The sequence below is a fragment of the Vanrija albida genome (assembly GCF_041260175.1).
Source record: "Vanrija albida strain AlHP1 chromosome Unknown contig_1, whole genome shotgun sequence".
NCBI lineage: Eukaryota > Fungi > Basidiomycota > Tremellomycetes > Trichosporonales > Trichosporonaceae > Vanrija > Vanrija albida.
In genome coordinates this window covers 1,225,410-1,252,734 of record NW_027191420.1, presented here as the reverse complement: position 1 = coordinate 1,252,734, position 27,325 = coordinate 1,225,410, and the positions used below count along the sequence as shown (strand labels likewise).

The 27,325-nt window shown below is 64.0% G+C and overlaps 11 protein-coding genes across 11 annotated transcripts; 8 read left to right on the top strand and 3 right to left on the bottom strand.

Moving 5' to 3' along the window:
• Positions 1–194: 194 nt before the first annotated feature.
• On the top strand, positions 195–6,321 carry STT4 (Phosphatidylinositol 4-kinase stt4; the record flags this gene model as incomplete). The annotated part of the gene is made up of 4 exons (XM_069349183.1): positions 195–202; positions 251–431; positions 478–4,429; positions 4,475–6,321. The coding sequence occupies 4 exons, from the start codon at positions 195–197 to the stop codon at positions 6,319–6,321; spliced, it is 5,988 nt and encodes a 1,995-aa protein (XP_069212727.1).
• A 284-nt stretch (positions 6,322–6,605) lies between these two features.
• Positions 6,606–7,131, bottom strand: RPB8 (DNA-directed RNA polymerases I, II, and III subunit RPABC3; the record flags this gene model as incomplete). The annotated part of the gene is made up of 2 exons (XM_069349182.1): positions 6,606–7,046; positions 7,084–7,131. The coding sequence occupies 2 exons, from the start codon at positions 7,129–7,131 to the stop codon at positions 6,606–6,608; spliced, it is 489 nt and encodes a 162-aa protein (XP_069212726.1).
• A 366-nt stretch (positions 7,132–7,497) lies between these two features.
• Positions 7,498–8,341, top strand: TIM17 (translocase of the inner membrane; the record flags this gene model as incomplete). Its single annotated transcript, XM_069349181.1, has 6 exons — positions 7,498–7,529; positions 7,579–7,678; positions 7,765–7,951; positions 8,110–8,172; positions 8,210–8,263; positions 8,304–8,341. 6 exons carry the CDS (start codon positions 7,498–7,500, stop codon positions 8,339–8,341), a joined length of 474 nt encoding a protein of 157 aa, XP_069212725.1.
• Positions 8,342–8,677: 336 nt separating this feature from the next.
• On the top strand, positions 8,678–9,677 carry JAC1 (molecular chaperone; the record flags this gene model as incomplete). Its single annotated transcript, XM_069349180.1, has 3 exons — positions 8,678–9,223; positions 9,258–9,399; positions 9,520–9,677. 3 exons carry the CDS (start codon positions 8,678–8,680, stop codon positions 9,675–9,677), a joined length of 846 nt encoding a protein of 281 aa, XP_069212724.1.
• Positions 9,678–9,759: 82 nt separating this feature from the next.
• Positions 9,760–10,597, bottom strand: Q8F55_000527 (uncharacterized protein; the record flags this gene model as incomplete). Its single annotated transcript, XM_069349179.1, has 3 exons — positions 9,760–10,113; positions 10,145–10,537; positions 10,571–10,597. The coding sequence occupies 3 exons, from the start codon at positions 10,595–10,597 to the stop codon at positions 9,760–9,762; spliced, it is 774 nt and encodes a 257-aa protein (XP_069212723.1).
• Positions 10,598–10,812: 215 nt separating this feature from the next.
• On the top strand, positions 10,813–12,022 carry MRPL4 (mitochondrial 54S ribosomal protein uL29m; the record flags this gene model as incomplete). The annotated part of the gene is made up of 3 exons (XM_069349178.1): positions 10,813–11,188; positions 11,380–11,552; positions 11,636–12,022. 3 exons carry the CDS (start codon positions 10,813–10,815, stop codon positions 12,020–12,022), a joined length of 936 nt encoding a protein of 311 aa, XP_069212722.1.
• A 237-nt stretch (positions 12,023–12,259) lies between these two features.
• Positions 12,260–13,711, bottom strand: Q8F55_000525 (uncharacterized protein; the record flags this gene model as incomplete). The annotated part of the gene is made up of 8 exons (XM_069349177.1): positions 12,260–12,436; positions 12,473–12,558; positions 12,601–12,783; positions 12,820–12,913; positions 12,952–13,246; positions 13,302–13,396; positions 13,451–13,458; positions 13,537–13,711. 8 exons carry the CDS (start codon positions 13,709–13,711, stop codon positions 12,260–12,262), a joined length of 1,113 nt encoding a protein of 370 aa, XP_069212721.1.
• A 968-nt stretch (positions 13,712–14,679) lies between these two features.
• On the top strand, positions 14,680–15,851 carry Q8F55_000524 (uncharacterized protein; the record flags this gene model as incomplete). Its single annotated transcript, XM_069349176.1, has 4 exons — positions 14,680–14,783; positions 14,843–14,969; positions 15,235–15,448; positions 15,499–15,851. 4 exons carry the CDS (start codon positions 14,680–14,682, stop codon positions 15,849–15,851), a joined length of 798 nt encoding a protein of 265 aa, XP_069212720.1.
• Positions 15,852–17,787: 1,936 nt separating this feature from the next.
• On the top strand, positions 17,788–20,042 carry Q8F55_000523 (uncharacterized protein; the record flags this gene model as incomplete). Its single annotated transcript, XM_069349175.1, has 2 exons — positions 17,788–18,124; positions 18,268–20,042. The coding sequence occupies 2 exons, from the start codon at positions 17,788–17,790 to the stop codon at positions 20,040–20,042; spliced, it is 2,112 nt and encodes a 703-aa protein (XP_069212719.1).
• Positions 20,043–20,617: 575 nt separating this feature from the next.
• Q8F55_000522 (uncharacterized protein) lies at positions 20,618–24,584 on the top strand (the record flags this gene model as incomplete). The annotated part of the gene is made up of 2 exons (XM_069349174.1): positions 20,618–20,647; positions 20,709–24,584. 2 exons carry the CDS (start codon positions 20,618–20,620, stop codon positions 24,582–24,584), a joined length of 3,906 nt encoding a protein of 1,301 aa, XP_069212718.1.
• Positions 24,585–25,446: 862 nt separating this feature from the next.
• Q8F55_000521 (uncharacterized protein) lies at positions 25,447–27,301 on the top strand (the record flags this gene model as incomplete). The annotated part of the gene is made up of 2 exons (XM_069349173.1): positions 25,447–25,750; positions 25,824–27,301. The coding sequence occupies 2 exons, from the start codon at positions 25,447–25,449 to the stop codon at positions 27,299–27,301; spliced, it is 1,782 nt and encodes a 593-aa protein (XP_069212717.1).
• Positions 27,302–27,325: the final 24 nt, after the last annotated feature.

Here is a 27,325-nt window from a genome sequence, read left to right as displayed (position 1 = left end):
GAGTGAGTGGGCGATTTGATTCCGTCGGTGACTTGTGTCTATTCGGGCTGTGGTGCCTGGCGCAGCTGGGCTGAATGCGATCATGGCCGACCGACGGCGACGACGACGACATCAAGGTGCGTGGGTGGTCAAACACGACATCGCCTTTGCTCTCTCCCTCTCTCTCTCACTCCACGCGGCTGCGTCCAGACACCATGGACTGGTGAGTGCCCGCATCCTGCTCGCCTGTGTCCAGTGCTAACCCCTCCAGCCTCGACCAGCCCCTCCACCTCGAGATCCTGAGCTCGCTCGCGTCCAACCTCGCCAAGAACGGCGGGGTCGAGGACGGAGCCGATATCAGCGTCCTAACCGCGGGCCTTCCCATCGACAGGAGCCACGCCAACCACAACGGTAACACGTCTGACGACGAGGACGATGGAGATGACACCTGGGTGCGTCTGGCCGCCAGCCGCTGGGCGCCACTGACCCTCTCCACAGGACGAGTACGAGCTCAACCACGCCATCTCGTACGCCCACTATGTCACCTCGCTCGACACCTCGTCGCCCTACCTCGACCACGCGCTCCCGCGCATCCGCGAGCTCCTCTCGGGCGTGATCGCCAACGCCGTGCCCCGGCGCGATGACCCCAGCTCGTCGACCGCGAACAGCGACGTTGCCTCCTCGTCGACGCAGCACGCCGTGCTCCTCGAGGCGCTCCTCAAGGCTACGCTCTGGGTCGGCTGGAGCCGCACCGAGCTCGCCGCTGAAGCTGGCGCCGTGATCGCCAACCTCCTCGAATCGATCCAGCGCTTCATGGGCCGCGCGCTCACCTTCTCGGGCGTTGTCCTCGCCACGATCCACGCCGTGCTCTCCCACGTGCCCCTGCCTGCGCTGCCGGCGTCGGTCGTCGCGCGCATCCTCACGGCCGTGACTACGATCGGCACGCCGGACAACCTCGCCAAAGCCGTCCGCGAGGCGTCGGCATCCTCCCCCGCGCCCCCGCTGGCGCCTGCCTTCAACACGGCCCCGCACCCCACAACCCCGGCGGGCGTCGCGCTGCTCGTGTCAGAGATTTGCAACATCTTGCTCGCGCGCGTGCTTACCCCGACCCCGGAGATCACCCAGTCGGTGTTTGTCAACGAGCACCAGCCCGCCTCGCTCGACAGCCAGTCGTCGTCGGTGTGGAAGAACCAGACCAAGGCGCTCCTCGCCGAGCCTGTCGAGCAGAGCTTCCTCGAAGCGGACCCGGAGGGCAAGCCTGCTCTCGAGGAAGCTGGTCGTCTGGCTCTTCGTTGGTGGGCGGACCTCAACGATAACGAGGGTGACACCTCGCCCACCTCGGGTATCCGCAACCGCTACAGCCGGCTCACGGTCAACGACGGCCAGGCCGAGGACGAGGTTTACCTCACCGTCGCGGTGCTGCACATGCTCAACCTTGTCAGCCTGCACAACGGCACTGCCAATGAGGGCCAGCTCGCCAGGCTCAAGCATCTCCTGTCTGAGAACTCGACCGTCTCGGACGCCAGAGTGCTCCAGGCATCGTTCATCTGTCTCGCGATCGTCGTCCGCAACTACCCGGAGCTCGGCGCTTCCTTGACCCACCACCTTCGCCGCCTGCTTATGAGCCCGCTTCCTGCCCTCGAGAGCGAGGTCACGTCGTCTGGCATGGAGCTCTCGCCGACGATCACGGCCGCGTCGACTTGTCTGGCCATGTGTATTGAAATGTCGGCAAACGACGACTTGGTCTCGTCGACGTTGTACTCGCTCCTCGGTGTGCTCAGCCACGGAACGACTGTCGGCCCTGGAGCCATGTCGGTCCGCTCGCTCCCGCTCAACCAGGCGACGCTCGGCATCCCAGAGCTAAAGTCGCACACGTCTGCCAAGCGCTCTGAACAGCAGCGCCAGTTGATCAGCACGACGGCTGTTGAAATCGTGTCGCGCCTTGCCCTCGACACGGGCAGAGACGACATTATCCACCTCAGCATCTCGATGTTGCTGCAGCGTCTCCGTGGCGTGGACATTGCCACCGAGTCGGCCATCGTTACCAACCTCGTCCCTCTCGCCCTCTCCGCCACGGACGAGGACCTTGTCGAGGTCTACCGCGCGTTCTCGCAGATTTCCCGTTCGTCGCACCCAGAAGACCCGCGCATGTCGTCCAACGCTGTCCTCTCGGCGCAGACCCTACTGGCCAAGGGCCTCGGCTCCCGCGTTAGCACCCTCGACGGCTACCTCTCCGAGCTCCTCAGCCTCTTCGCCGACCGTGGTGTCGACACCCAGGCGGCCCACATGGCTGCCACCAAGGAGAGCAACAACCGCGAGAAGGAGAAGAAGTTGAGCGCCATGCGCCCAGACAACGAGCGCCGTGCGGCCGACATGAAGGCTTCGCTGTCGGCCCTCCTGCTGCCCATTGCTGAGGTCCTCGCGCACAAGGACTACCACCCTGGCATCAGCCCTACGCCCGAGTGTGTGTCCCAGTTCCGCAACCTGTGGATTCTGTGTGCAGTCTTCGGCCTCAGTGGCAGCGTCAACCGCTCGCAGCTGTCTGACCACGAGCATGACGCACTCGCTACCATTGCCGTCAAGACGCCGCCGCTCGTCCTTGAGACCGCGACCGACTTTGTGGGCAGCGACCTCGAGTACAACACGGTGCTGCGCAAGGACTTCGCCTCGTCTATCCACCACAAGATGCGGGTCACGCTCCAGGAGCTGATTCCCTCCACCAAGTACACGTCTGATATTCGCAACATGTCGACGCCGCAGCTCACGTTGCTCATCGCCATCCACGATCTCGAGCAGACACGCACGCTGCGTAACCAGCCATCGGTCATGCTCAGCTACTTCTGCAACGAGTCGATCAACAAGAGCCCGCCTATCGTCGGCTGCCTTTCTGGCATCGCGAACAAGCAGACTCAGGTCTTCCTCAAGGCGCTCAGCAAGGATGTTGTCGTTCACAACCTCCCCCCCAACATCAGTGACCAGGTGTGCAAGATCCTCGTGCTGTCTACCCACCGCATGAAGAAGGTCCGCGAAATGGCTCTCAGCTACGCTCGCTCCATCATCGAGACCTTCTCGGCCTTGATGTGCGACCGCAAGATTGTCTTCACGCTCCTCGAGATGTTGACCCTCCTCCGCCGCAGCTGTGAGATGCAGTTCACCGACGAGTACTCTCCTACCCACCACTTCAAGTCGGACAAGATCAAGCTCACACTCGAGCTCACCGACGACTACGCGGCCCGTAACGAGATCACCACGTCCCTCCACTCCGTCTCTCACAGATGGTTCACCATGGCCATCTCCAGGGCACCGATCGAGGTGCAGAGCACTCTGCAGTCGTACCTCAAGGAGTCGCGTGATGTCCTGCTGTTGGACAGCGTCGAGCTCGGTGCCGGCGTCGCTCTGCACTTTGCCAAGGCCGTGTCCCGTCTCGACCGCCAGGAGTCGATCATGCCCCAGATTGGCGGCTGGAGTTCCGACTACTCGAACCTCCTTTCGAGCGTGTTCGCGTCCAAGAACTACTATGAGGGTGAACTCTCAGGCGCTCGCCACGTGCTCCAGGAGGGCCTTGGCCAGATGCAGAAGGGTGCCCCGGCCGAGTCGACGTACGAGGTCCGCCAGGCGTTCAAGCAGCAGATGGCCGACGCTGTGGCCAAGGTGCCGACCAAGGAAGCCCTCCGGGCCACTGAAATCCGCCGTCTACTCTACCGCGCCGTCAACGTGCTTATCGCCTCGACTCAACTCGACGCCGATATCCTTCACTTCCTCGTCGCACTGCCCATGGCTACCTTCACTCCGCTGTCCATCGCTGCTGGCGTTGATGCGTGGACGTGGCTTGTGCGCCAGCGCCCAGACGCTGAAGTTGCGCTGCTCGGCGAGATCTCGAACGGCTGGTTGACCACGGTCAAGCTCGGCAAGGGCATGTTCAGCACCCGCATGAACTACCACGATCCGTTCGTTCAGCCTCTCGAGTACGCCCCCAGTGACAAGAAGGTCATGGACGCCGAGCTGGCCAAGGCCAGGCGCCTGCTCAAGCCGCATCTTCTCCTCATCCAGATCCTCTCGAGCCAGTTCCAGGCGGTCAAGTACCGTGCCCCGGGCATCATGGTGTCGATTGCGCGTCTCATGCTGCGCTCGCTGGACTCTTTCCGCCACATGAGCACACACCCTTTGGCCCGTGAGGTGCGCTTCTCGCTTCTGCTCTTTGGCTTCCAGGTCCTGGCCAGCACCAGAGTCGAGACTCTTCTCGAGCTCCGCTTCCGCGACGCCCTGTACAATGCGGCGTTCGGCTGGTTTGCTGTCAGGCCGCAGTGGTCGTTTGGTAGCAACCGCATCCAGGTCGGTGCCGAGATCAAGCTTCTGCAGGACTTTGCGACCGCGATCCAGGAGGACCAGATTCGAGCGGACCATGCGACGACGTCCCTGCCTGACCGTGCCCCGGCGTGGCTTGTCCCAGGTAAGCTGAACCGACCTCGTGTCCCCCAACCAGCTGACATGCCAGGCACTACCTCGCTCCAGGACTACATTGCACAGCATAAGGAGCGCGTCCGTCTCCTCCAGCTTCTCGTCGAGAACGAGATCAACCGCCTGGCGGTGTGGAGCAACCCGGCCAACGACCGCAACCGCGCGCTTGCACCGTCCACTGTGGTGGAAGGTGCGATTGGCGCCGAGGAGTGGGGCCACCTTGTCCGCAAGGCATGGAAGCTCAACCCCGCTGTCGCTGTCCAGATGGGCGAGCGCTTCAAGCAGGTGCAGGTGCACTCTGAGATCACCCGCCTTGTTCGCTCCAACCCCAGACGTGTCCTGGGAGTGCCAGAGGCTCTCAACTTCCTCCTCGGCGACAAGCTTGAGACTACCTCGAGAAGCCTCTTGCAGTGGGTGCTTGTGTGGGACCCTGTGCCCCCTGTGGAAGCCCTCAACTATTTCCAGCCGCGCTACGGTAACCACCCGATCTTGCTTCAGTACGCCATGCGTGTACTGGAGCAGCACCCAGTCGACCTCACCTTCTTCTTCGTTCCCCAGGTCGTCCAGGCGCTGCGTACCGACGCGCTTGGCTACGTTGAGAGCTTCATCTTCGAGACGTCCAAGATCTCGCAGCTGTTCTGCCACCAGATCATCTGGAACATGAAGGCCAACACGTACAAGGATGACAACGGCGAGGAGCCCGACAGTCTCAAGCCGGTGCTCGATCGCATGGTGGACAACATTGTCGCGTCGCTGTCCGGCCCCGCCAAAGAGTTCTACGAGCGCGAGTTTGGCTTCTTCGGCGAGGTCACGTCCATCTCGGGCAAGCTCAAGCCGTACATCAAGAAGACCAAGCCGGAGAAGAAGGCCAAGATTGACGAGGAGATGGCCAAGATCAAGCTCGAGGTCGGCGTGTACCTGCCGTCGAACCCCGACGGTGTGGTCATTGACCTGGACCGCAAGTCGGGTCGCCCTCTGCAGAGTCACGCCAAGGCGCCGTTCATGGCCACGTTCAAGGTCCAGAAGGAGAAGATTGACCTCGACTCGGCCGACCTCGACATTGAGGCGGAGACGGATGAGGTCGCCAAGCGCTCGTATGATGTCTGGCAGTCGGCCATCTTCAAGGTCGGCGACGACTGTCGCCAGGATGTGCTTGCTCTGCAGCTCATTGCCATGTTCAAGAACGTCTTTACCCAGCTCGGCCTCACGCTCTACCTCTTCCCGTACCGTGTCACGGCCACTGCTCCTGGCTGTGGTGTCATCGATGTCGTCCCCAACGCCACGTCGCGTGACGAGATGGGCCGTGCGCAGATCAACGACCTGGTCGAGTACTTTGTCGACAAGTACGGCGGTGTCGACACGGTCGCGTTCCAGAAGGCGCGCCTCAACTTTGTGCAGTCGATGGCGGCGTACTCTGTCGCCTGCTACATCCTGCAGATCAAGGACCGCCACAACGGTAACATCATGATCGATGCCGAGGGCCACATTGTCCACATTGACTTTGGTTTCCTCTTCGACATTGGACCCGGAGGCATCAAGTTTGAGGCGGGCAGCTTCAAGCTCAACCGCGAGATGGTGGCGCTCATGGGTGGCGCCGACTCGCAGGGGTACAAGATGTTCGTCGACCTGACGGTCAAGGCGTTCCTCGCCATCCGCCCGCATGCCGACCAGCTTGTCGACGCGGTCAACCTCATGCTCGGCACCGGGCTCCCGAGTTTCAAGGGCGAGGGCACGATCCACCGCCTGCGCGAGCGCTTCGCGCTGCACCTCAACGAGAAGGCCGCGGCAGACTTTATGCTCGGTGTTATCCACAATGCGCACCAGAACATGCGCAGCGACCTCTACGACGGTTTCCAGAAGCTGCAGAACGGTATCCCTTACTAGAGTGGCGGCAGTGGCGTGGTTCGAGAGCGACGTTGTTATCTTCTGTAGTGCCGTGCTGTGATGCGACTTGCGTTGAATTCTTGCGCTGCACATGGCCCGGCTGTGGTCAATGTGGATGTCGGTGCTGGGTCAGCAAGCAAGTCTCGGCTCCTCTGCTCTCGCTATCGCCCCCCCGGCTGCCTTTCGCCGCCCGACCCAGCGCAGGCTCGCTCACACTCGGCCACGCCCCTGGTTGTCTACTGTACATGCATGAATGATAATCCTACACACCCCCGCGCGGCACTCTACTTGCGCATGAGGAGGTAGACGTTCTCGCCGACAACCACATTCGCGAGATGGCGGTAGGACCCGCGGAGGGCCATGAGGAGGCCGCCGTACGAGAAGTAGGCGGTCGTCATGTTGTCGCCCTTTTGCGAGTCGTCAAACTTGTAGATCTTGCCGTGCATGACATAGTCGTACTCGTTTGCGAGGCCCTGGTCCTCTGCGCGCCAGAGCTCGCGGCGGACCTTGCGCGTCGCGCCGTCGTCGTCGTCCATGCCCTCTGCGGCCTCGGCCGCGTCCTTCTCGGGCGTGAGGCTGCGGACGACGGCGAGCGCAAACGCCTCGCCCTCGGCCAGGGGGTACAGCTCGGACGCGACGTCGAGCGTCAGGTGCATGCCGAGCTCGCGGCTGGCCGCGACGATGCGCGAGACACGGTCAAACTTCTTGCCGTCCTTGTCCACGTCCTGGGCGTTAGCTGCCGCTCAGCGGCGCAGCACCCACCGTCACCGTGAACCGGTCCTCGAAGATGATGTTGGAGCGCTCGTCCATGGCTGGTTTTGGGGTATAACGACGAAAGTCGAGCTGTTGCAGGCCGAGTTGTTCAAGTTGTTGGTGCTCGCATGCTCGACGAAATCTCAACATGACGGCCTGGTGTATTCGCCCCGCCCACTTTAGCCGCCGCCCAGCATGCTCCGAGCTGGGTGCTCGACTTTTCGCGCCGGTCCGCGAGTCGTTTGCCGCAGCGACGAGCATCGACAAAACACTTGCTGCATCTTGCTCAATCAACGGCACTACTACCACCACGATCGCTCAGAAGCACACGACGAGCACGGCGTAACCACCCGACCACGACCACGACCACGCCCATACCCATCCCCTAGTCGCCCCCCCACCCCCCCACGTTCATCCCTCAAAATGTCGCACGCCGACCACACCCGCGACCCATGGTGCGTCGAGCGCCGGCGCCGCGCGCGCAAGCACTGACCCCACCCCCAGCCCCTACGTCATCCTCAACGACTTTGGCGGTGCGTTCGCCATGGGCGCTATCGGCGGTGGTATCTGGCACGGTATCAAGGGTGCACGGAATAGCCCCAAGGTGCGTGGTGGTGGCGGGCGCGGTGCACGCCGGCGCCGGCGCCAGCAGGCCTCGTCCCCCAGCCCCGCAGTGCTGACTACCCCCAGGGCGAGCGCCTCGTCGGCTCCCTGTCGGCCATCAAGGCCCGCGCCCCCGTCCTCGGCGGCAACTTTGGTATCTGGGGTGGTCTCTTCTCGACGTTTGACTGTGCCGTCAAGGGATACAGGCAGAAGGAGGACCCGTGGAACGCCATCATCTCGGGTTTCATGACTGGTGGTACTCTTGCCTTCCGTGGTGAGTCGAGGTGTGCTGGTGTGGGCGGACGACGCGGAGTGGAGGGTGGATGGTGCATGAGCGGCGCCCCGCCGCTCCGTGGCGCGAGCTCCGTGGCGCGAGCCGCTGTGCCGCCGCGCCGGCACAGATGTGCAGCGTACAGTCGCTAACTTTCCCAGCCGGTCCCAGGGCAGCGCTCGGTGGTGCCATTGGCTGTGGTATCCTTCTCGGTGTCTTCGAGGGTGAGCTACACCGTCCCCGACTGTTAGCTGACCCCAGGCGTCGGTGTCCTCATGAGCCGCGTGTTCGCGCAGCCCGTCCCCGCGATGCAGTGTGAGTCGCCTCCCCTCCAAGAACTCCAGCTCACCCCCAGTGCCCGAGCAGGCTGCCCCCGCACCCGCCGTCGCCTAAGCGCGCCCCCACGCCGGATCCCCGGACCCGCCCCACTCACTTCGGCGTCCCTCCAGCACACGCCAGCCGGCGCTTGTACACTGCTGCCACTTGTACCCCGCCCGTCGCTCATATACACTTCTCTGCATGCATTCCCGTTGGTGCTTGATGGCGGCGGCGTTGTCGGCGGGGCGGCAAAAAAGTCGGTCAGCCGGATGGAATGGCGTCGAATCGGCCGAGGGGCCGAAGGCTAAGGGCGGGGTGGAGGTTGTCGCTGCGGGTCACTCCCAGCTGACATGACGCCCATCGCATCCCGCCTCCGTCGTCCGTCCCCATCTCCACTCAACGCCGAGTACAATGGCCACAAACGCGACGAGAGCAGTACGGGGTGTGCGGGGAGTGCGATCGCGCCTGGCATCGGCGGGCCTCCCCACCGCCGTCCCCATCCAGCGGGGGCTCGCTACCGCCGTCACCGCCGTCCGGGCCTCCCCCCTCCGCCTCCCCACGCCCCACCGCCGGGACTACTCCTCCCCCTCGGCGCCGACGCGCCCCTGTCCCAAGTGCGCCGCGCCGATCCCGCTCCCGGCGTCCCCCTGCCCCAAGTGCGGCGCGCTCGTGCCCGTCCCCCCCGGGCTCTCGCTGCACTCGCTCCTCGACGTCTCGACGCCCCTCCCCTCCAGCGCAGGCTTCGACCTCGTGGGCGAGCTCGACCGGCTCCCGGCGCACGGGTACGCACTCGACGCGCGCGACCTGCGCAACCGCATGCTCCGGCGCCAGCGCGACCTCCACCCCGACAAGCACGGCGCGGCGGGCGGCGACGTCGACCTGGCCGCGGATCTGTCGGGGCGCGTGAATAAGGCGTATGAGACCCTCGCGAGCCCGCTGCGCCGGGCAGAGTATATCGTGGGTTTGGGGAGAGGCGGCGCTGACCCCCCAGCTTAAGGTCCTAGGAAAGGGCACGCAGGAGACGGACGCGGTGACGGACCACGACCTCCTCATGGAGATCTTGGAGGCGCGCGAGACGCTCGAGGAGGCAGAGGAGGCGAGCGAGGTCGAGGAGATGCGCGACTCGAACCATGGTGAGTGGGTGGAGGGGCCGGCGTCAGCCGGCCTGAGGTGGGCTGGGTAGCTATCGGCCGCTGCTTCGCCGCTGGCACACGTCTTACCCATGCTGCGTGCGGCCACGCTGACCTACCCAGCCAAGGTCGTCGACCTGGTGCAGCGCCTCACAGAGTCCTTCTCTCGCACCCCCGTCGACCGCGACGCCACCAAGGCCCTCGCCGTCGAGCTCAAGTACTGGGTCGGGCTCGAGGAGGCGGCCAAGGAGAAGCTGGGGCGGCTGGGCGAGGGGCGTTAGTGTCGGCGCGGCGCTGTACTATGCATTTCTTGCTGCGACCTGCGACCGGGATGGTGTGGCTTGTGGCATACAACAGTACAATCTACGCCGCCGCCACGAGGGCCCACTCGTCACCGGCGACGGCGTCAAGCGTGCGCCGGCCATCGCGCGCAAACCACACGCGGCGCACGCGGCAGTTGGCGTACACGCGGACATAGGACACGCTGGCGAGCCGGCCCTCGGGGAGCGCGGCGAACGCGGCGCTCGCGAGGCGCGGCTTCTTTGCCTCGCGCTCGTCGTCGCCGGCTCCACTAGGCAGGGTGCGGAACAGGGCGAGCAGCGGCGCGAGGTGGACGCACACCTCTGCCCAGTCCGTGAGGCGCGCCGCGTCGTCCGGCAGCGCGAGGGGGAGGTGCAGCAGCGGCGGGGTCGCCGATGCGCGGAGCGCCGGGTGTTCCTTCAGTCAGCGGGACCCCAACACAACGCACAAGCCACGACGAGAGGCGGATCGCGCCCTCCCTCCCGCGCGCGTCCACGACGCCGACCTCGACGCTAAGGCCCCGAGCGCCGAGCGGCTTGATCTGGAGCCCGAGCCAGGCGAGCTCGACGCCGAGTGGCCGCGCCTCCTTGCTGCTGGAGCTGCCCCCGGCCTGCAGGTACGTGTCCCCGATGCGCGGGCTCTGGAGGTGCGCGACGTGCCCGGCGACGCTGCCGCGCTGCGTGTGCTTGGGCACGTGCGTGCTGCTGTTGCCCGTCTCGCGCGGGTACACCGCGTCGTCGACCACCTCGATCAGGCTGTGAGGGCCGCGCCCGACGTGCGCGTGCCACACCGGCGAGAGCGCCGGCGTCGACCCCGTGCTCAGCAAAGTGAGCAGCGGCGGCTGCCGTCAGCGCGCGTGCGGCCGCGGGCTTACCTGCACCGTGCCGGCGAGGAGGGACATGGTGGTGACGCCGAAGCAGGTGGACAACGTGGGTGGAGGTGAAGGCTGCCTCATTAGGAGACGGTTCCTAATCCCTCGGCTCGCCATTAGCCCCACCCGCTAATCCCATTTTTTTCCCACTTTACAGTCGATTTTCTCCGACAATGTCAGTGGCCCATCTCGATCTCGAAAAGCCAAGTTACTCACAACACACCAGTGTCCACCCCACCCCCACCATGTCCGCCCCCCGCCTCGCCCGCAGCCTAGCGACGAGCGCGCTGCGCCCAGCGCCCGAGGCGAGCGCCTCAGCACCGCGCTTCACGCCGAAAGGCCGGCCGATCCCGACCCGCCCGCCGCGCAGCACGCGCGTGAGCCTGCCCTCGGGCTTCCCAGAGCCGCCCAGCTACCCCCCGCCCGCGAGCTACTTTGCCGAGCTCAAGGACATCGAGAGCCGCCTGCCCGCCAACCAGGCCACGCCCAAGCCCCACCCCCTCTGGGCCTTCTTCCACGTCCCGCCTGCCGCGCTGCGCAAGGTCGCGCCCAAGGCCCAGTTTCCTCCGGATATGGGCAGCCTCGACCGGCTCGACGACGAGGCCGCGTCGCTGGCGTCTGGTGAGTGCCGCTGAGTGCCGCCGAGCGGAGCGAGGCGGGGCGGGGGTGAGAGCGAGGATGGCGTGGGGCGTCGGCTGGTACAGCATCGCGGCGTGATGAGCAACGCCGCTCGCGCGACCGACGACGCCTGGCCTCCAACGCCCCCTCCCCTGTCCCTCCCCCGGCCCAACGCAGCGCTAACCAGCCCCCAGGCCGCTCGTGGACCGCCGCAGAGCTGCGCCTCAAGTCGTTCGAGGACCTCCACACGCTGTGGTACGTGCTCCTGCGCGAGCGCAACGTGCTCGCCACGCAGCGCGAGGAGCGCAGGCGCGCCGCCATTCCCCCGGGATACGGCGGCGAGGTCCTGACCAAGCGAGGGTTTAGGGTGAGTCGGTGTGGTCGGGGATGGTGGCGACGACGCCCGCCTTCCCCCGCCAGCTCGCTTCGCTCGCTCGCTGACACGCCCAGTGCCGCAAGTCGATGGCGCGCATCAAGTACGTCCTCAACGAGCGCCGCCTGGCCCTCATCGCCGCTGGCGGTCCCCTCCTCCCCCCGGCCGAGCCCCACTTTGACGTCCTCTCCGCGTCCGCCGCCATCGCCGACACGGTCACGGGCGTCGACATGGACACGCTCCAGAGGCAAGTGGCCAAGAAGGCGAGGAAGCCGAAGAAGGCGCAGAAGGCGCAGAAGACACAGCCCACCGCCGCCCAGGAGGCTGAGATTGCCGCGGAGATTGCGGCGGACGCTGCTGCCGAGGACGCGGAGATTGCTGCCGAGCAGGCCGCCGAGAAGGCGTCGGAGCAGGCTGCTGAGAGCAAGGCCGCCGACGCCGCTACCACCCCAAAGAAGGACTAGGCCTGCACCCCTCTCTCCGGCCTCCTATGCATTGCATCATACAGTTCAGACATGACACTGCCACCGTCACCACGCCGTCGCCGTCTCCACACGGCGCTGTTGATGCGTTGCATGACAGCTCGTCTTCTCCTGCGTCTACTACGCATATCATCACCAGGCGACGGGGTGCAACTGATTGCCTGGACACCCATGTGCCCAGCCCCACGCGTTGGGCGGCTCACTCGCACGGTGCGGCACCTAGGCCTCAGCCTTGGACTCGTCGGCAGCCTCGGGTGCGGCCGCAGCGGCTTCGGGCGCCTCGGCGGCGGCAGGAGCAGAGGCCTCCTGCGCATCGGCAGTCTTGTCCTCGGTCGAGCCGTTGCCATTCGTCTCGGGCTTGGCCCCAGACTCGGCAGTCTTCCGGAGTGCGGTCCACTGGTGCGTTAGAGAGCAACTGGATAGGAGACCCACGTCATTGTACAGCTTGTCTGCGCGCTCCGTGATCTTGAGCTCCTCGTTGCGGGCGACGCCGTCCAGGGCGGCAATCATCTTCATCACTGCTGGGTCAGCACCGCATGCGCCGCATGGCATCCACCCACCCTTGTCAATCTTCGAGTAGAGGATGGCAGCCACAGTGATGTCGGCAGCCTCCTCAATCGTCTTGAACAGCTCGTCCCATGAGTCCATCTCTGACGCCGCGGGCAGCGGCTTGTCCTTGGAGAGGAACGCCCGCTGCAACTTGTGTCGCCAGTCCCGGACCTTGACAGATTGGGGGGATGCGGCTGGATATCAGCGGGGGTTCAGCGCGCACTACTCACAGTCGTCCGCATTAGGCGCGGGCTCCGAGCCGCTCTCCTTCTTCTGCGCCTTGGGCTTCTCGGCCTTGGCCTTGGGCTTCTCCTCAGCGGCGGCCTGTACCAGTTAGCGCCTGTAGGCTAGCCCTCACCCACCTTCTTCGCCGTCTTGGCCTTCTTCGAGTCCTTCTTCACGGGAGCAGAAGCGCGCTTCCTCTTGCCCTTGGGCTCGTCTCCCTCCTCCTCGAGCTCGTCGACATCGTCGTCGGCGTCGACTTCTTCTTCAAGTGCGCGACGCTTGTCGGCCTGCTGGGCGTCCCACTCGGTCGGGTCCAGCGCCGTCTTGTACGCTTCACGGAGCGCACCCGACGCCTTGCGGTGAGTCTCGTTGAGGAAGGCCTCGATCTGGTGCTTTGGCAGAGACTGAACGTCCTTGGGAGGAAGCCAGGAGCTGCGCAGGGGTGTCAGCACGAGTGTGGGCCGCGTCGTTGGGTGGATGGCCTCACAAGTCGCCGACGGGGAAAAATTGAGTGCAGTACACCTGCGAGCTCTTTGGGCGCTGGGCGAGGACGTTGGCCGGGAGGTCGTCGGGGTTGGTGATCTGCGCGGGTCAGACGGCGTCACAGCGTGCGCGCGAGGTCGCGCGTTTTCTCACCCTCGCAGCTGCGAGGTGTCAGCACAGCCCACCGCCATTCATCACGCCGCCGTCTCTCGAGAGCGGCGCGCGCGGCCATCACTCACGCCAGGCTGGGTATCCACGGAGACGCGCGAGGACAATCTCGCCGTAGGTGAACGTCGCGTCAGCCCCGGGCTGGGCCTTCTTGCCAGCCTTGCCGCCCTTGACCGCCTTGGACTTGGGCTTGTCGGCGGCTAGTGACACGTCCTCTGTGATCAGGACAGCGGCGTCCTCGGACATGGTACTGGCTGCAAGCATCAGTATTGGGTGTGCCGTGTATGTCAGCTGCAAGCGAGACCAACCTGTAGAGTCAGTCAACGGTTAAGAGATGGGGGAAGGGGTGTGATGTCGCGTTTGTTGACGCGTAGTGGAGGATGGAGAGGAAAAGAAATGTTGTTGACAAGATTGAGACGCGTGTGGAGTTTACAGCCGCCGTCACGCGCGACTGGAGACGACGGACTCTGTCGGGTGTGTGTGATGGGCGCGCGTGGCGGTGGAGGGGGGGAAGGTGCGGGGCGGCGGGGCGGTGGCTCACTCTTTGTTGTTGCTTGTTGATGCGAATGTATGGATGGATGGATCGGTTTGTGTGGGGGGGGGGAACGAGCAACTTGGCGACGAGAGGGACGAGGAGGACGAGGGAAGGAGAATGAAGTGGAAGCAAGATGACGGTGGTGGGGTGGGGGTGGGTGGGTTGGGTGGGTGGTGCGCGCTTGTACGGCTGTTGCCTGGCTGCTTGGCCTTCCCTCTCTGCTTGCCTACCTACCTACCGGCTGTTTGCCAGAGTGGATACTCGTCGTGTTGACGGCCTGCCTGCATGCCTGACTGCCTGACTGCTTGCCTTGCTTTCCTCTTAGCCTGAGTCCTCTCCTCATGCCCTTTGGTCGGCCGGCCCCTTCCCTTCTCTTCCCCTTCCCTGTGTCGTTTCCCAGGTCAGGTGTGTTTGCGCCGCCGCGGCCCTCGTGCGGCGCCGCCCACGCCCCCTCGCCGCCGTCAATTAGGCCCGCAATCGAATGCCTTCTTGGGTTAAAATGATTGACGTGCCTTTTTCAATAATAGGCCCGCCAAAACTAGGCCTACGCCGCCGCGCGCCTTTCAAGTCACCACCTCCGGCCTGACCGATGACACCCACCTGCTCGCTACCAGCCCATGGCCATCGACGACACGAACAACGTCCAGCACACCGACAACTACAACCCACACCCCCGACCATGCGCTTCTCGCCATCTGTCGGTGCTGCCTCGGCCCTCATCCTCGCCGCCTCGGCGCGCGCCTTCCGCGACTCGTCGCCCCTCTTTGTTTGGTCGTCTACACCGTGCGTTCAACGGGTTGTCACCGCTACCGCCCGCACGCTCATGCTAACGCGCCCAACAGTAACGACGCATTGCTAGAGGCTGCCAACGAGGTCAGCTCGGGCGTCATCTCGGCCGACTCCGTCTTTGGTACCCTCAAGTCGATCGGCTGTGACTGGGACGCCATTGTCGTCGCTCACCAGGACGAGGTGAGTTGTCGGCGCAGAGGGAAGGCCGGGGGCGCTGCGGAGGGGCGGGTGGTGGCGATACGTCTTGCTCGTGCAACGCAATGGGTGGGCGGGCAGAGTATCGCTCGCGCAGCAGGTGGGTGGCCGGGCGAGCCATCTGCGCGCAGAGCGAGGACGGCGGGGGTGAGATGGTCAGGTATATGCGGCATAGGACTCGAACCGCCGCATACAGCAGAGGCCAGACGGCGCCGACGACCTATACCCAGACCCATGCTTACAAGACCAGCTGCACCAGTCGCACATTGAGAAGATCAGCCTCCCCTACTCGCAGGCGCACGCCGACCTGCACATCCCCTATCTTATCCGCCCAACGCGCGAGGGCCTCGACGAGGCTGTCACCACGTGGGCGGCCGAGTGCGGCGCCGAGCTCATTGACGAGTACAAGCGGCCAGCGAACGGCGAGCGCGTGTTTGTCTACTTCAACGCCGAGCACGGCAGTGGTAAGTGGCGAGATCTTGTCGTCGCCCACGTGCCTGCTGACAAGATGCAGAAGTTGCTCTTCCTTCGGACCTGCCCAAGCGCCACCTCGTCGTGGTGACGGGCACGCGTGACCTGAGCAAGCGCCAGAACGAGGAGAAGCCCTTCATCTCCGAGGCACCCTCATCTTCACACACCGCCACCGCCGACGAGGACATCGCCGCCCCCGGCAACGGCACCAAGCCGCCCCGCGACGAGGTCACGCTCCTGACGACGCCGGTCATCGTCGGCCTGCTGCTGTCATTTGGCGTGCTCCTTCCTATCCTCCTTGTCGGTGTGTCGCAGCTCGCTGCTATCCAGGTGCCTCCGCGCATGCTTGAGATCAGCAAGACGCTCTCTGTGAACAAGGACCGTAAGGACCAATAGTCGGCGAGTCGGCCGTATGGTAGACTGTGCTTCCCTGGTACTGGGTGCACAGTGGGCGCATACTGGGCGCGCTGCGAGAATAGATTAAACCAGTGGGAACCGAGCCAAAGTGTATACGATTGCGATGTAGAGATCGTATGATAGATTGCGGGGTGCGTACCCAGGTACAATACATGACTATACACTGCGGTGGCAGATGCGACGCGTACGCCCGCCGCGTCCCCGGCACGGACAAACGCGTAGGCTATAAATCTGTCTATGGCCACGGCGTGGGAGTGTAATGTCGCGGACACGGTGATGCGGCCGGAGGACACGGTGATGCACCGGGGGGTGGCAGGCAGCCCCGCGGCGATGATGACGAGGGTGGCGAGTGTGTCTGGTCGTGGGGCGACGCCAAGCCGTGCGTAACCGAACACTGTGCCGCCGCCAAGCGGTGTTGCGACCGTTTGGCTGCCGCAGCTCGGCAGTAGGGGGAGGAGAGGATGGAGCTGCGGTCAGTGCTGCGATGGAGCGAGATCTGGATCGAGCGGGTGGGTGTGCTGTGCATGGTGCTGGCTGGCTACGCTCGGCACGCGGCCGATGGGCATGTGGTGCAAGCCGAGCACGGGTCGCCTTCAGCCCGACTCTGACCTCATTGGGACGGTGAAACGCCCGTGCGCTGCATGGTGCATGGGTGCCAGTCTCCAACGCGTACCGTAATGAATGGAGACGAGGCATTGCACGGTGAGTCGCCAAGAGCAACGTCACGGGCAGCAGTGTGGGTCGTGTGCAGGTAGAGAGCGGCGGCTCCAAGCACGCTTGCCCCAATCCACGTCATCGGCCGAGTGGGTGGGGGATGCCCACTTGCTGGACGTAAGCCGTTGCCGCGGGGTGTGCCGCTGCGGGTCGTGCTGCTGCTGTGTGCCGCTGCGTGCAATCAGGCCGATGGATGGCCCAGACCCCGACCCGCCAGCGTGCCCGACCGTGACCCGAAAGGTGCAGAGGCGCTCAGGTAGCCCGCGCAATGGATTAGGAACAAACGTCACTGGGTGGAGTTGGTGGCTACGGCTACTCGACGACGGCGGGCGGCACGCGGCACGGGCGAGGCGAGCGAGCGGCGACGGCGACAGTGGCGAGCGAGGGGGATCGATGATGATGCTGCAAAGGGTGCATGCGAGGGCTGCGGGGTAGTGTAGCTGGCGCTGGGGCTGGGATACATAAACTACGACGGCATGGAGCCGCGCTGAAGACGTCTTTTCCCCCTCCTCGTGCACACCTCGATCTTGCTCGGCCTACATTGTCTTGGACTGTTCTCGTTACCGGCGGCATTGTTCAGTCGAGCTCTCTTTGTGCCGTGTGACTTTTTCAAAGACAACGGTCAATTACTGTGCCTCGCGTACTCCAAGCTCCACTCGACCACCCCACCCGCAGCCGCCTTGCCCAGCCTGCCCGCCCGCCCAGCAACTGCCCGACCCTGAAGATCTTCTGTTCGTCTGATACGTACGGCGACCACGACGACGACGGCCGACAAAGCACAAAGAACGGCGACCACCACCACTGCACACATCACACACCCCAACATTGTTAAAGTCGCCCCATCGCACCTTGCATTGTTGCACTTCTCGACAATAGACGGCGCTAGATTGGTAGCGACGAGACGACAATAGCCACAGTGAGGGCACCCGAACGCAGCAGCCCAGGGATTGTCACTTGCACCTTTTGCGCCAGCACCCTTGCCTTGCGCGCAGACACTTCCCTAGGGGGGCCACCATCGCAGCGACCTACCTCGACACCGCATCACGGTCAGTTGTTGTTCCCTCTTCTCCATCTATCTCTTCCTCTCTTCTCTTTCCCCCCAACGACCACGCTCACTCATGCTAACGCTCCACTCGTAGACTCGCAACACTTGACCTTCCCCCACTTCCCTCACACCACCCCGCCCTCCCCCTACCCTACGATGCGGTGGTCCGCCACCGCCTGGCTCGCGCTGGCCTTTGCATTCGCACTCGGAGCTTCGGCCGAGTCTGTAAAGCCCGGAACATCGCTCTACACCAACAGTGTAACGTACTGCGCAGAGGCCAAAGCCGTCCTGGTCGACGACTTTGACATTGCCTACTGGAAGGAGAACAACTCGGTCACCTTCTCCTTTGCGTTTGCCTCGGTAGAGCCAAACCTAAATGTGCGGGCAAACCTCTTCCTCAATGCCTACGGCATGGTCATTTTCAATGAGACGATCAACATCTGTGACCTCGTCTCGGGCGTCCTGTGCCCACTGCCCATGATCAACTTTACCGGTACGTAGCCCGAAGGCGATGATGGCGGCGAAGGCGATGGCGCCTTGGTCAGCCGCGCCACGCCTTGGCGACGGTGTCTGGTCTGAATGACCTCCACCATTCCACAATCCCCATCGAACGGTGACGCTGACTCGAATGCGCAGGCTACGGCACGTATCCCCTCCCCGAATCCATCCAAGAACAGGTCCCCGGCATCGCCTGGAGCGTGCCAAACCTCGAGGCGTATGCACGCGTCGAGCTCTGGAACCAGGCCACAAACGAGACGGCAGCATGCTTGCAAGCGACACTATCAAACGGCTGGTCCACAAAGTACAAGGGTGTCATGTGGGGTACAGGCATGTTCACGCTCGTCGCCGTCCTGGCAATGCTCGTCCATTCCTTGTTCCTCAATTCGCCTTCCCCCGTCATCTACCGATGGTTCGACATCCTCTTCCTCTACCAGTCGACCGCGGCAAGCGGCCTGCTACACCTCAACTATCCGCTGGCGTATTCAAACTTTGTGCAAAACTTCCGGTGGTCGCTCGGCTTGTTCTTCTCCGAGTCGATGCAGAGGAGCATCAGCAGAATGCGCAACAAGACGGGCGGACACATGGACGACACGGCGTACAGCGCTTCGCAGTACATCAATCGCAAGCTGTCCCCGTACAACATTCTGACCGCCGTCAACGTCACGGACCCCGTGTCGACGCCGGAAAAGTTCAGGACCTTTATCACAGACTACTCGGCCGACTACGCCCAAAAGCACGTCAAGCGCATCCAGATCCCGTCGACTGTTAGCCAGAACGCGTCCAACGACCTCACGACTGGTATCCCAGTCTACGTCAACACGGCCGGCATCCCCCAGGCCAACGCGTACGACACCATCTTCTTCTTCTTCCTCGCCGTCCTCGGCATGGTACTGGTGGTGCACGCTCTGCTCGGCCTGTTCACACTCTTCCTGAAGTGCGGCACTTCGAACCGCAAGGGCCGCAGCTGGTCCGACCGCTTCCAGCGCTCCTGGTTTGACCAGCTCATGGCCAACCTCCTCCGTCTCGCTCTGGCCTTCGCCCTGCCAATCTCGATCTTTGCATTCTACCAGTTCATCCTCGGCAGGCGCGACTCGGGACTTTCCATCTTCTTCGCCGTCCTCGGCCTCATCGTCGTCTTTGTTCCTCTGATTGCCGCCTTTGTGTGGCAGATCTTGAAGCGACGCAACCCCGAGTCGGGCGTCTCCAAGAGGTACACCGACTTCCACGTCTTCCACTCGATCGGCGCCGCCTTGTACCGCCAGTACAACGAGAGGAACCACCTGTTCTGGTTCATCCCCATCCTCTTCGCTTCGGTTCTGCGCGCGGCCTTTATCGGCTTTGGCCAGAGAAGCGGTTGGGCACAGGTGATTGGAAGCCTCGTCGCCGAGTTCATCGTCTTCATCGCGCTCCTCGTCCGCCGACCCCACAAGACGCGCGGGAGTGACTGGCTCTCTCCCATCCTGAGCTTCTTCCGCCTCGCCCTTGCCGGCCTCATGGTTTGCTTCCTTGAAAGCATCAAGCTCAAGGCCATCCCCCGTACCATCGTGGGCATTGTCTGCATCGCCCTCGTCGGTATCCCCACCGTCATTCTTCTCCTGAGCTTGATCTGGAACATTGGCTACGGCTGGCTGTGGCGACGAAACACGGAGCGTACAGTCGACGGCGCCGACCTCGAGCACCGCCTGTCACGCGGCGACTACCGCGACGACGCGTCCCAGGTCGGATTCCAGGAGGACCCAAAGCTTAACGGAGGTGCTCCAGTGGAGCGCTTCCACACCCCACACAGCCATGACGGCGCGTCTACCACGGTCGACTACACCGACAAGACGCCCAATGAGGCTCACATCAAGCCGGTCGAGTTCAACGAAAAGGCGTCACCTACAGAGCAGCGCCCTCCAGTCCTGCATTAGAGGCTTGCACACGACCATTAGACATCTAGCATTATGACTCTTTCCTCTCCTTCTTAGAAATAGAGACTGTGTATTACAACTACCACCACCACCACCACCCCCACCATCATACCTTTTGTACGAGCTATGTAGCGTCCACAACCTCATGATCATGTCATTCGCCTTGTGCCCTGTGCATTGCAACTGGTTGGGCGTGATTGCCGCAGTGTTGAAGTGATCGCACGCAATGTCGCCCACGTGACTGCCAATGCAATGTGGGGGACGATGTGGGGGCCAATAATTGGCCGGATGCAGTCTGGAGTGATCCAGCCAGCCAGTGGTGAGTGGTGGACGGCGCGTGGCTGCGCGCCCACTGCCTGCTGGCCCACTGCCCTCCCCTGGCCCCGCTGGCACCTACCACCATCTCAGACAATCCATCTCCCATCTCCTTTTTCTCTTTCCAAGGCAATACATTCAGCCCCCCTCTATCACACAACACTACAGGTACCTGCGTACACAGTCTACGCTCCTCGGTCCCCGTCGGTCTTTGGTCTTTGGTTAAACCGGTTACAACGCGCTCCCACACGGCATCTACAATGGCTCTTTCCGCAGCTGAACTTCAGAAGGTAGGTCGAGTGCTGGGGTAGGGGGAGCAGGCCAGTCCAGCACCGCTCACACCCACCCCAGCGTCACCAGCTTGAGGGTGCCCCGGACCCATTCCCGACGCTCGGCGGCGGTGCGCCGTCTCCGGCTCGTCCCGCTGTCGTCGCTCCCAAGGCAACGTCGACTCCGCCCGCTGGCTTTGACGCCGCGTCGGAGGATGCGTTCCCCTCGCTCGGCGCCTCGGCTGCTGCTCCCGTCAACATCTCCAAGCCTGCCATCTCGGCCTGGTCGGCCAAGCCTGCCACTGTCAAGGCTGGCGCCGCCAAGAAGGGCTGGGCGCCCGGCGGCCTCGGCCGCGCCGGCCAGGCCACCTCGGCTTCCCACCCGTACACTGAGACGTTCTCGATCCCCGCCGCCGAGCTCGCTACCGGCAAGGCTGCGCAGGACGCCATGAGGAAGGTCCAGGAGCAGACTGGCGCCGTCGTCGAGTCGTCGACCCAGATGAGCACAGGCCTCAAGCAGTTCCACGTCAAGGCCGCCGACCCCAAGCGTCTTGCGCTGGCCCGCCAGCTCATTGAGCGCGGCCTCAGCAAGCCCGTCGTGCTCGAGGTCGAGGTCCCTATCACTACTATCGGCACTATTATCGGTCCCAAGGGCGCTACGCTCAAGTCCATCACCGACGCGACCAGCACCAAGATTGACATCCCCCGCCGCGACTCGCTCCCGGAGTGGAACCCGCGCGAGGCCAACGGCGGTGCCGACAGCGACGACGAGGACGAGGGTCCCGAGGAGCCCCAGGTCACCATCACCATCTCGGGAACGTCGGCTGCTGCCGCCGACGCCCGTGACCGTCTGCTTGGTCTGATTTCGCACAAGATCTCGCAGGGTTCGGCTTCGATTAAGAACATTCCTTCCAAGTACTACCCCTTCATTTCTGGCCCTCGCCGTGCCAACATCCAGAAGCTCGAGGAGGGCCTTGGTGGTGGTGAGGTTACGATCCACGTGCCCCCTCCCTCGGTCTGGCGTGCCATCCAGAACGACGAGGAGGATGACGATGAGGCCCCCAAGGAGCGCGACCTTGCTATCAAGCTCAAGGGCAACAAGGAGAAGATCAAGCTCATCCAGGCCGAGATCCAGCGTCAGTTCGAGGACCTCGTCGTCAGCCTCAAGGAGTTTGGCATCGTTGTCCCCAAGCGCCAGCACCGTTACCTCATCGGCGACGCTGCCGACGACATTCTCGAGCAGACTGGCTGCATCATCGACCTCCCTCCTGCCAATGACTCGAACGAGCAGGTCACCATGCGCGGTCCCCAGGCTGGTCTCCTCAAGGCTATCGAGCTCGCCATGTCCAAGGCCAGCGCTGTTGCCGTCGAGTCGGTCGACGTTGTTGCCGTCTCGCGCCTCAGCTCGTCCGACCCTGTGCCTCACGCCAAGAAGGTTGCCCGCTTCCTCCAGCGTTCGGGCCGCCTCAAGGCCATTGCTGCCAACCACGGAGTCCAGGTCTACGCTCCCCGTGCCAACGTCCTCGCGACTTCTGACAAGGTTGTCATCGAGGCCGTCGGTGAGGACCAGGCTGCTGTCGTCAAGGCCCGCGACGAGGTTGCCAACGCTATCAAGGCTGTTCCCCCCGCTGCTATCACCACCGTCCAGATCGACCCTGCTGTCCACAGCATCCTGATCGGCAAGAAGGCTGCCCGCATTGGCCAGTTCGAGACGGCCAACAAGGTCACCACCGTCTTTCCTTCGGCCGACGAGGACTCGTCGGACGTGCACATCATCTACTCGGGCACGGACGCTCTTCCTGGCGACAAGAAGGGCCGTGACGCCAAGCTCAAGGAGGTTGTCGGTGCGGCTGCCGAGGCTCTTCTCGGCCTTGCCAAGTCGGCTGCCGACGTCAAGACGGAGACTCTTGACGTTGAGAAGAAGTGGCACCGTGCTGTTATCGGCCAGGGTGGCTCGGTTCTCAACGCTCTTATCGGGGAGGACGGTCTCGTCAACATCCGCGTCGGCGCCGGCAAGGACGCCAAGTCGGGCGCCAACGAGGACGTTGTTGTTGTCCGCGGCCCCTCGGGTGATGTCGACCGCGTCGTCGCCCAGATCAAGCAGATTGTCGAGGACGCCAAGAACGACGACATTATCAACGGCTTCACTGCCGAGTTTGACGTTGACAAGAAGTACGTCGCTCACCTTGTCGGCCAGTCGGGCTCTGCCATCAACAAGCTCCGTGACACTCTTGGCGTCAAGGTCAACTTTGACGACGATGACGAGGGCAAGAAGGCCAAGAAGCCCGTTTCCCACTGCAAGATTGTCGGCCGCAAGGAGGCTGTCGAGGAGGCCAAGCGCCGTATCCAGGCCCAGATTGAGAAGCTCGAGGACGAGACGACCGAGGTTGTCAAGATCAAGCGCGAGATCCAGCCTGCCCTCATCGGCTCGGGTGGCAAGTACGCCATCCGTCTCGAGGAGAAGTACGGCGTCAAGCTCTCGTTCCCCCGTGACAACAAGGACAAGGACTCGAAGGATGCCAAGGACGCCAAGTCGGACGAGGTTACCATCCGTGGTGGCAAGAAGGGCGTCGCTGCTGCCAAGGCCGAGCTCCTCGAGGCTGCTGCCTTTGAGGCCGAGTCGCGCCAGACTGCCACCTTCACTGTTCCTTCCAAGGCTGTCGCCATGATTGTCGGCAAGCAGGGTGCCACCATCAACGGTATCAAGGACGACACTGGAGCCCAGATCGACATTGACAAGTCTGGCAAGGAGGACAAGACGACCATCACTGTGCGCGGTGACAAGAAGGCCATTACCGCTGCCAAGGCTGCTATTCTGGCTGTTGTCGAGGAGCTTGGTGACGAGATCACTGTCAACCTTACCATTGACCGCAAGTACCACCGCACCCTTATTGGTCAGGGTGGCCAGAAGCTCCGCGACCTTATTGCGGCTTCGGGTGGCCCTGCCGAGGGCCACAAGCAGGCTGGCCTCGTCACCTTCCCTCGCCAGGGAGACGCCAACACGGACACTGTTGTCCTCCGTGGTGACGCCAAGGTTGTCAAGAAGATCCAGGCCGAGCTCGAGAAGCAGGTCGACGTTCTCAAGAAGACTGTCACCGTTGGTGTTTCTGTTCCCGCCGCCCAGCACGCTTCCAAGATCGGCCGTGGCGGTTCGGCCCTCCAGGACCTCCAGCGCAGGACCAACACGGCTGTTCACTTCCCTGGCTCGCGCCAGTACAACCAGATTGGCGAGGTCGACAACCAGGACGAGCTCGAGGGTGTCGACGCTGGCGACATTGTCAAGGTCGTCGGTACCAAGGAGGCTGTTGCCCAGGCTGCCGAGCTGCTCCAGGTTGCGTCGCCCGAGCGCGGCACCCAGAACCGTGGTGCTCGTGGCGGTGGCGCCGACCTTGCCCAGCGTGAGGTTGCCATCCCCGTCAAGTACTACCACGCTATTTCCGAGCAGCCCAACCTCATCCGCCAGATCCGCTCTGCCAACGCGTTCCTGACCATCCCCACGCCCGCGCCCGCTAAGCCGGTGCATGTCCCCTCGGCCAACGGCGACAGCCTTGCTGCCAAGACTGCGCGCATCGACCTCGACGCCGAGGACGAGGCGCCTGTCGAGGGCGAGTGGGAGATCCGCGCCAACTACGAGGGTGCCGACGACAAGACGCTCAACTGGGTTGTCCGTGCCAAGGAGGAGGACCTGGACAAGGCTGTGGCTGTGCTCGACAAGGCTGTCAAGCAGGCCGAGTCGGCGTCGCACGTCGGCTTGCTCACTGGCCTTCCCCGCGCTGCCTTCCCCCGCATCATTGGCTCGAAGGGCGCGACCATCTCGCGCCTGCGTGCCGAGACTGGCACCGACATTACTGTTGGCAAGGAGAACGACCTGATCACGATTACGGGTTCGGAGGACTCTGTGCTTGCGGCCAAGGAGGCGATTCTCTCGGTCGTCACGCGCTCGGGCAGCCGCTTCTAAACGAAAGCTTGGTGGTGACACCGGGCATTATGAGCAATCAAAATGACACATTACATAAATGCATCTGCACATGACTGGAGCGAGCGAGCGCGAACGAGCGCAGCGAGTGAGCGCGGGGGGGGGGAGTGAGCCGGGCGGGAGCCATGTGTTGCTGCTCGCGCGCGCAAAGGCGGGCGGCTGGGGGTACGTCCGTCCAGTTGTTGACCTTGGGTGCGCGACGCGACGCGCGCCGCAGCCGCCAGAGACTCGGTACCGTTCCGGGAGTCGACTCGTACCCATCCGTCTGTTGCGGTAGCTGCAATCCATCGGAACTCGGAAGCAACCTTACTCGCGCGCCGATGTGCGCAGCGGACAGTCACCAGCGCCAAGCAGACGGGAACGAGTACCAAACATGGGTAAACTCTGTTCCAGAAAAGGCAAACGCGGCGCGCGAGATCGGCGGGGAATGTGTGCCGTGTGCGCGGGTGGAGGCCGAGCGGAGGCCGAGCGACAAAGTCAGGCGCGCCAAGCGACGCGCGATCGGCAACTACCGCCCCAGTTAGAGTTGGGCCGCGCGGGTGCGTCGCAGTGGCAGGGGGCCGTCTGCCGCGGGGGTCAGGCCGAGGTGTTTGCGACGTCCAGTCCGCGGGCTACCGCGCAGTGTGCCAACCCGCAGTGTGCCAACCTTGCTCGACGCGGCGAGGGTGGCGCCGCCGCGCCGCGTATTTGCGCAGACGGGGTGGGGGATGAGCCTCGAGGTGGGCGGGCGTGGGCGTATAAGAACGGGCGGGGTGGACTGGGTGGCAGGAAGGAGACGCGCTCCCTACCACGCTCGTTACCCATACTCGTTACCCACACTCATTACCCACACTCGTTTAGCACAATGAAACCCCTCGCCCTCCTCGGCGCGCTGGCCCTCGCCTCGCTCGCGCCCACACTCGCGCAAGACACGGCCAACACCGCGCCCTACGCCTTCCCGACCAACCCGCTGGCGTCGTGGCCGAGCGTCGCGGAGAACGAGGCGGCTGCGGCGGGTGTGCTCGCGCGCCGCGGGTACGGCGGCAAGGGCAAGGGCCACGGCGGCAAGGGCCACGGCCATGGCCACGGCCACGGCGGCAAGTGCAAGCCCAGGCCGGAGACGCCGGTCAATACCACCGGGTATAGGTACTACCATGAGTGTACAAAGGGTTCGTGGCGCGGCGTGTGGCACTTGCCTGCTCGCTGGCTCGCTCCGCTCGCTCCGCTCGCTGACGCCCGCAGACTTCCTCACCGCCCCCCTCCCCGACGTCAACTGGGACCTCGGCGAGATGTACTCTGGCAACATTCCCATCGACCCCGGCAACCCGAACAACACCCTCTTCTTCGTGTTCAAGCCGCGCGACGGGCCGCCGGTCGACGAGCTGACCATCTGGCTCAACGGCGGGCCCGGCTGCTCCTCCCTCTTCGGCTTTGTGCGCGAGATCGGGCCCATGATGTGGGCGGCCGGCCAGGCGCGGCCCCGGCCAAACCCGTACAGCTGGGCCAACCTCACCAACGTGCTCTTCGTCGACCAGCCCGTCGGGACCGGCTTCAGCACGGGCACGCCGACGGCGCGCTCGGCGGCCGAGGTCGCGACCCAGTTCGCTGACTGGTTCGGCCAGTTCTCAAAGACGTTCGGCATCCGCAACTACAAGATCTTCGTCACGGGCGAGAGCTATGGCGGGCAGTGGGTGTCGTACATTACGAGCGAGTTCTTCGCCCGCTCAGCAACCGACAAGAGCACGTACGACGTGCGCGGCAACCTCGTCTACTCGGGCGTGGTTGGCGACTATCCGGTGCAGCACGACGACATCCCCGCGCTGCCCTTCATCGAGGGACGCCGCCGCTACTTTGGCTTCACGGATGAGAAGATGGACGCGCTGCGCGCAAAGGCGGCGCGCTGCGGCTGGACAGAGTACTATGACAAGTACATGGCCTTCCCGCCCGCCGGGGTGCAGCCGCAGCTCGAGTTCCGCCAGGACTGTTCGATGTTCCCCAACACATGGAGCACGGCCCTCAAGGTCAACCCGTGCGACGACCCCAACGGCATCAACCATCTGTGCCCGGCCCCCGACGACCTCGTGTTCGGCATCTTCGGCCGCATGTTCGTCCCCTCCGAGACCCTCGGCTACACGCTGTACTTTGAGCGTCCAGACGTCGTCAAGGCGCTGAACGCGCCCACGTCGAAACGCTTCACAATGTGCGTGCGCGACGCGCTCATCGGGACGGGAAGGCCAGGCGGGTACCCCGACGACTCGCCGCCCGCGATTCAGGCGGCCCTGCCCCAGTCCATCGACGGCACGGGCCGCGTGCTCCTCGTCGGGGGCGACCTCGACTTCAACATGGCTCCCGAGGGCATCCTCCTCGCGCTGCAGAACACGACGTGGGGCGGGCAGCTCGGGTTCCAGTCGCGCCCCAACAGCACGTTCTACGTCCATATGCTCGAACGCGCTTACCAGCATATCGTCTCCCCCTCATACCCGCCCAACTTTGTCACGGGCGGCCAGGGGCCCATGGGCACGTGGGGCCAGGAGCGCGGCCTTGCGTGGGTCCACCAGGACGGCGCGGGCCACGCGGTGCCCGAGGGCCAGGGCCGCGCCGCCGTCATGCACCTCGAGTGGCTGCTCGGCCACCGACAGGGCTTTGGCTTCAACGACACGACGGCGTACACGGACGGCGACACGTTTGGTGTGCAGTTTGACTTTGAGTATGAGCCGTGAGCCAAGCCGGGTGAGCGAGTAGAA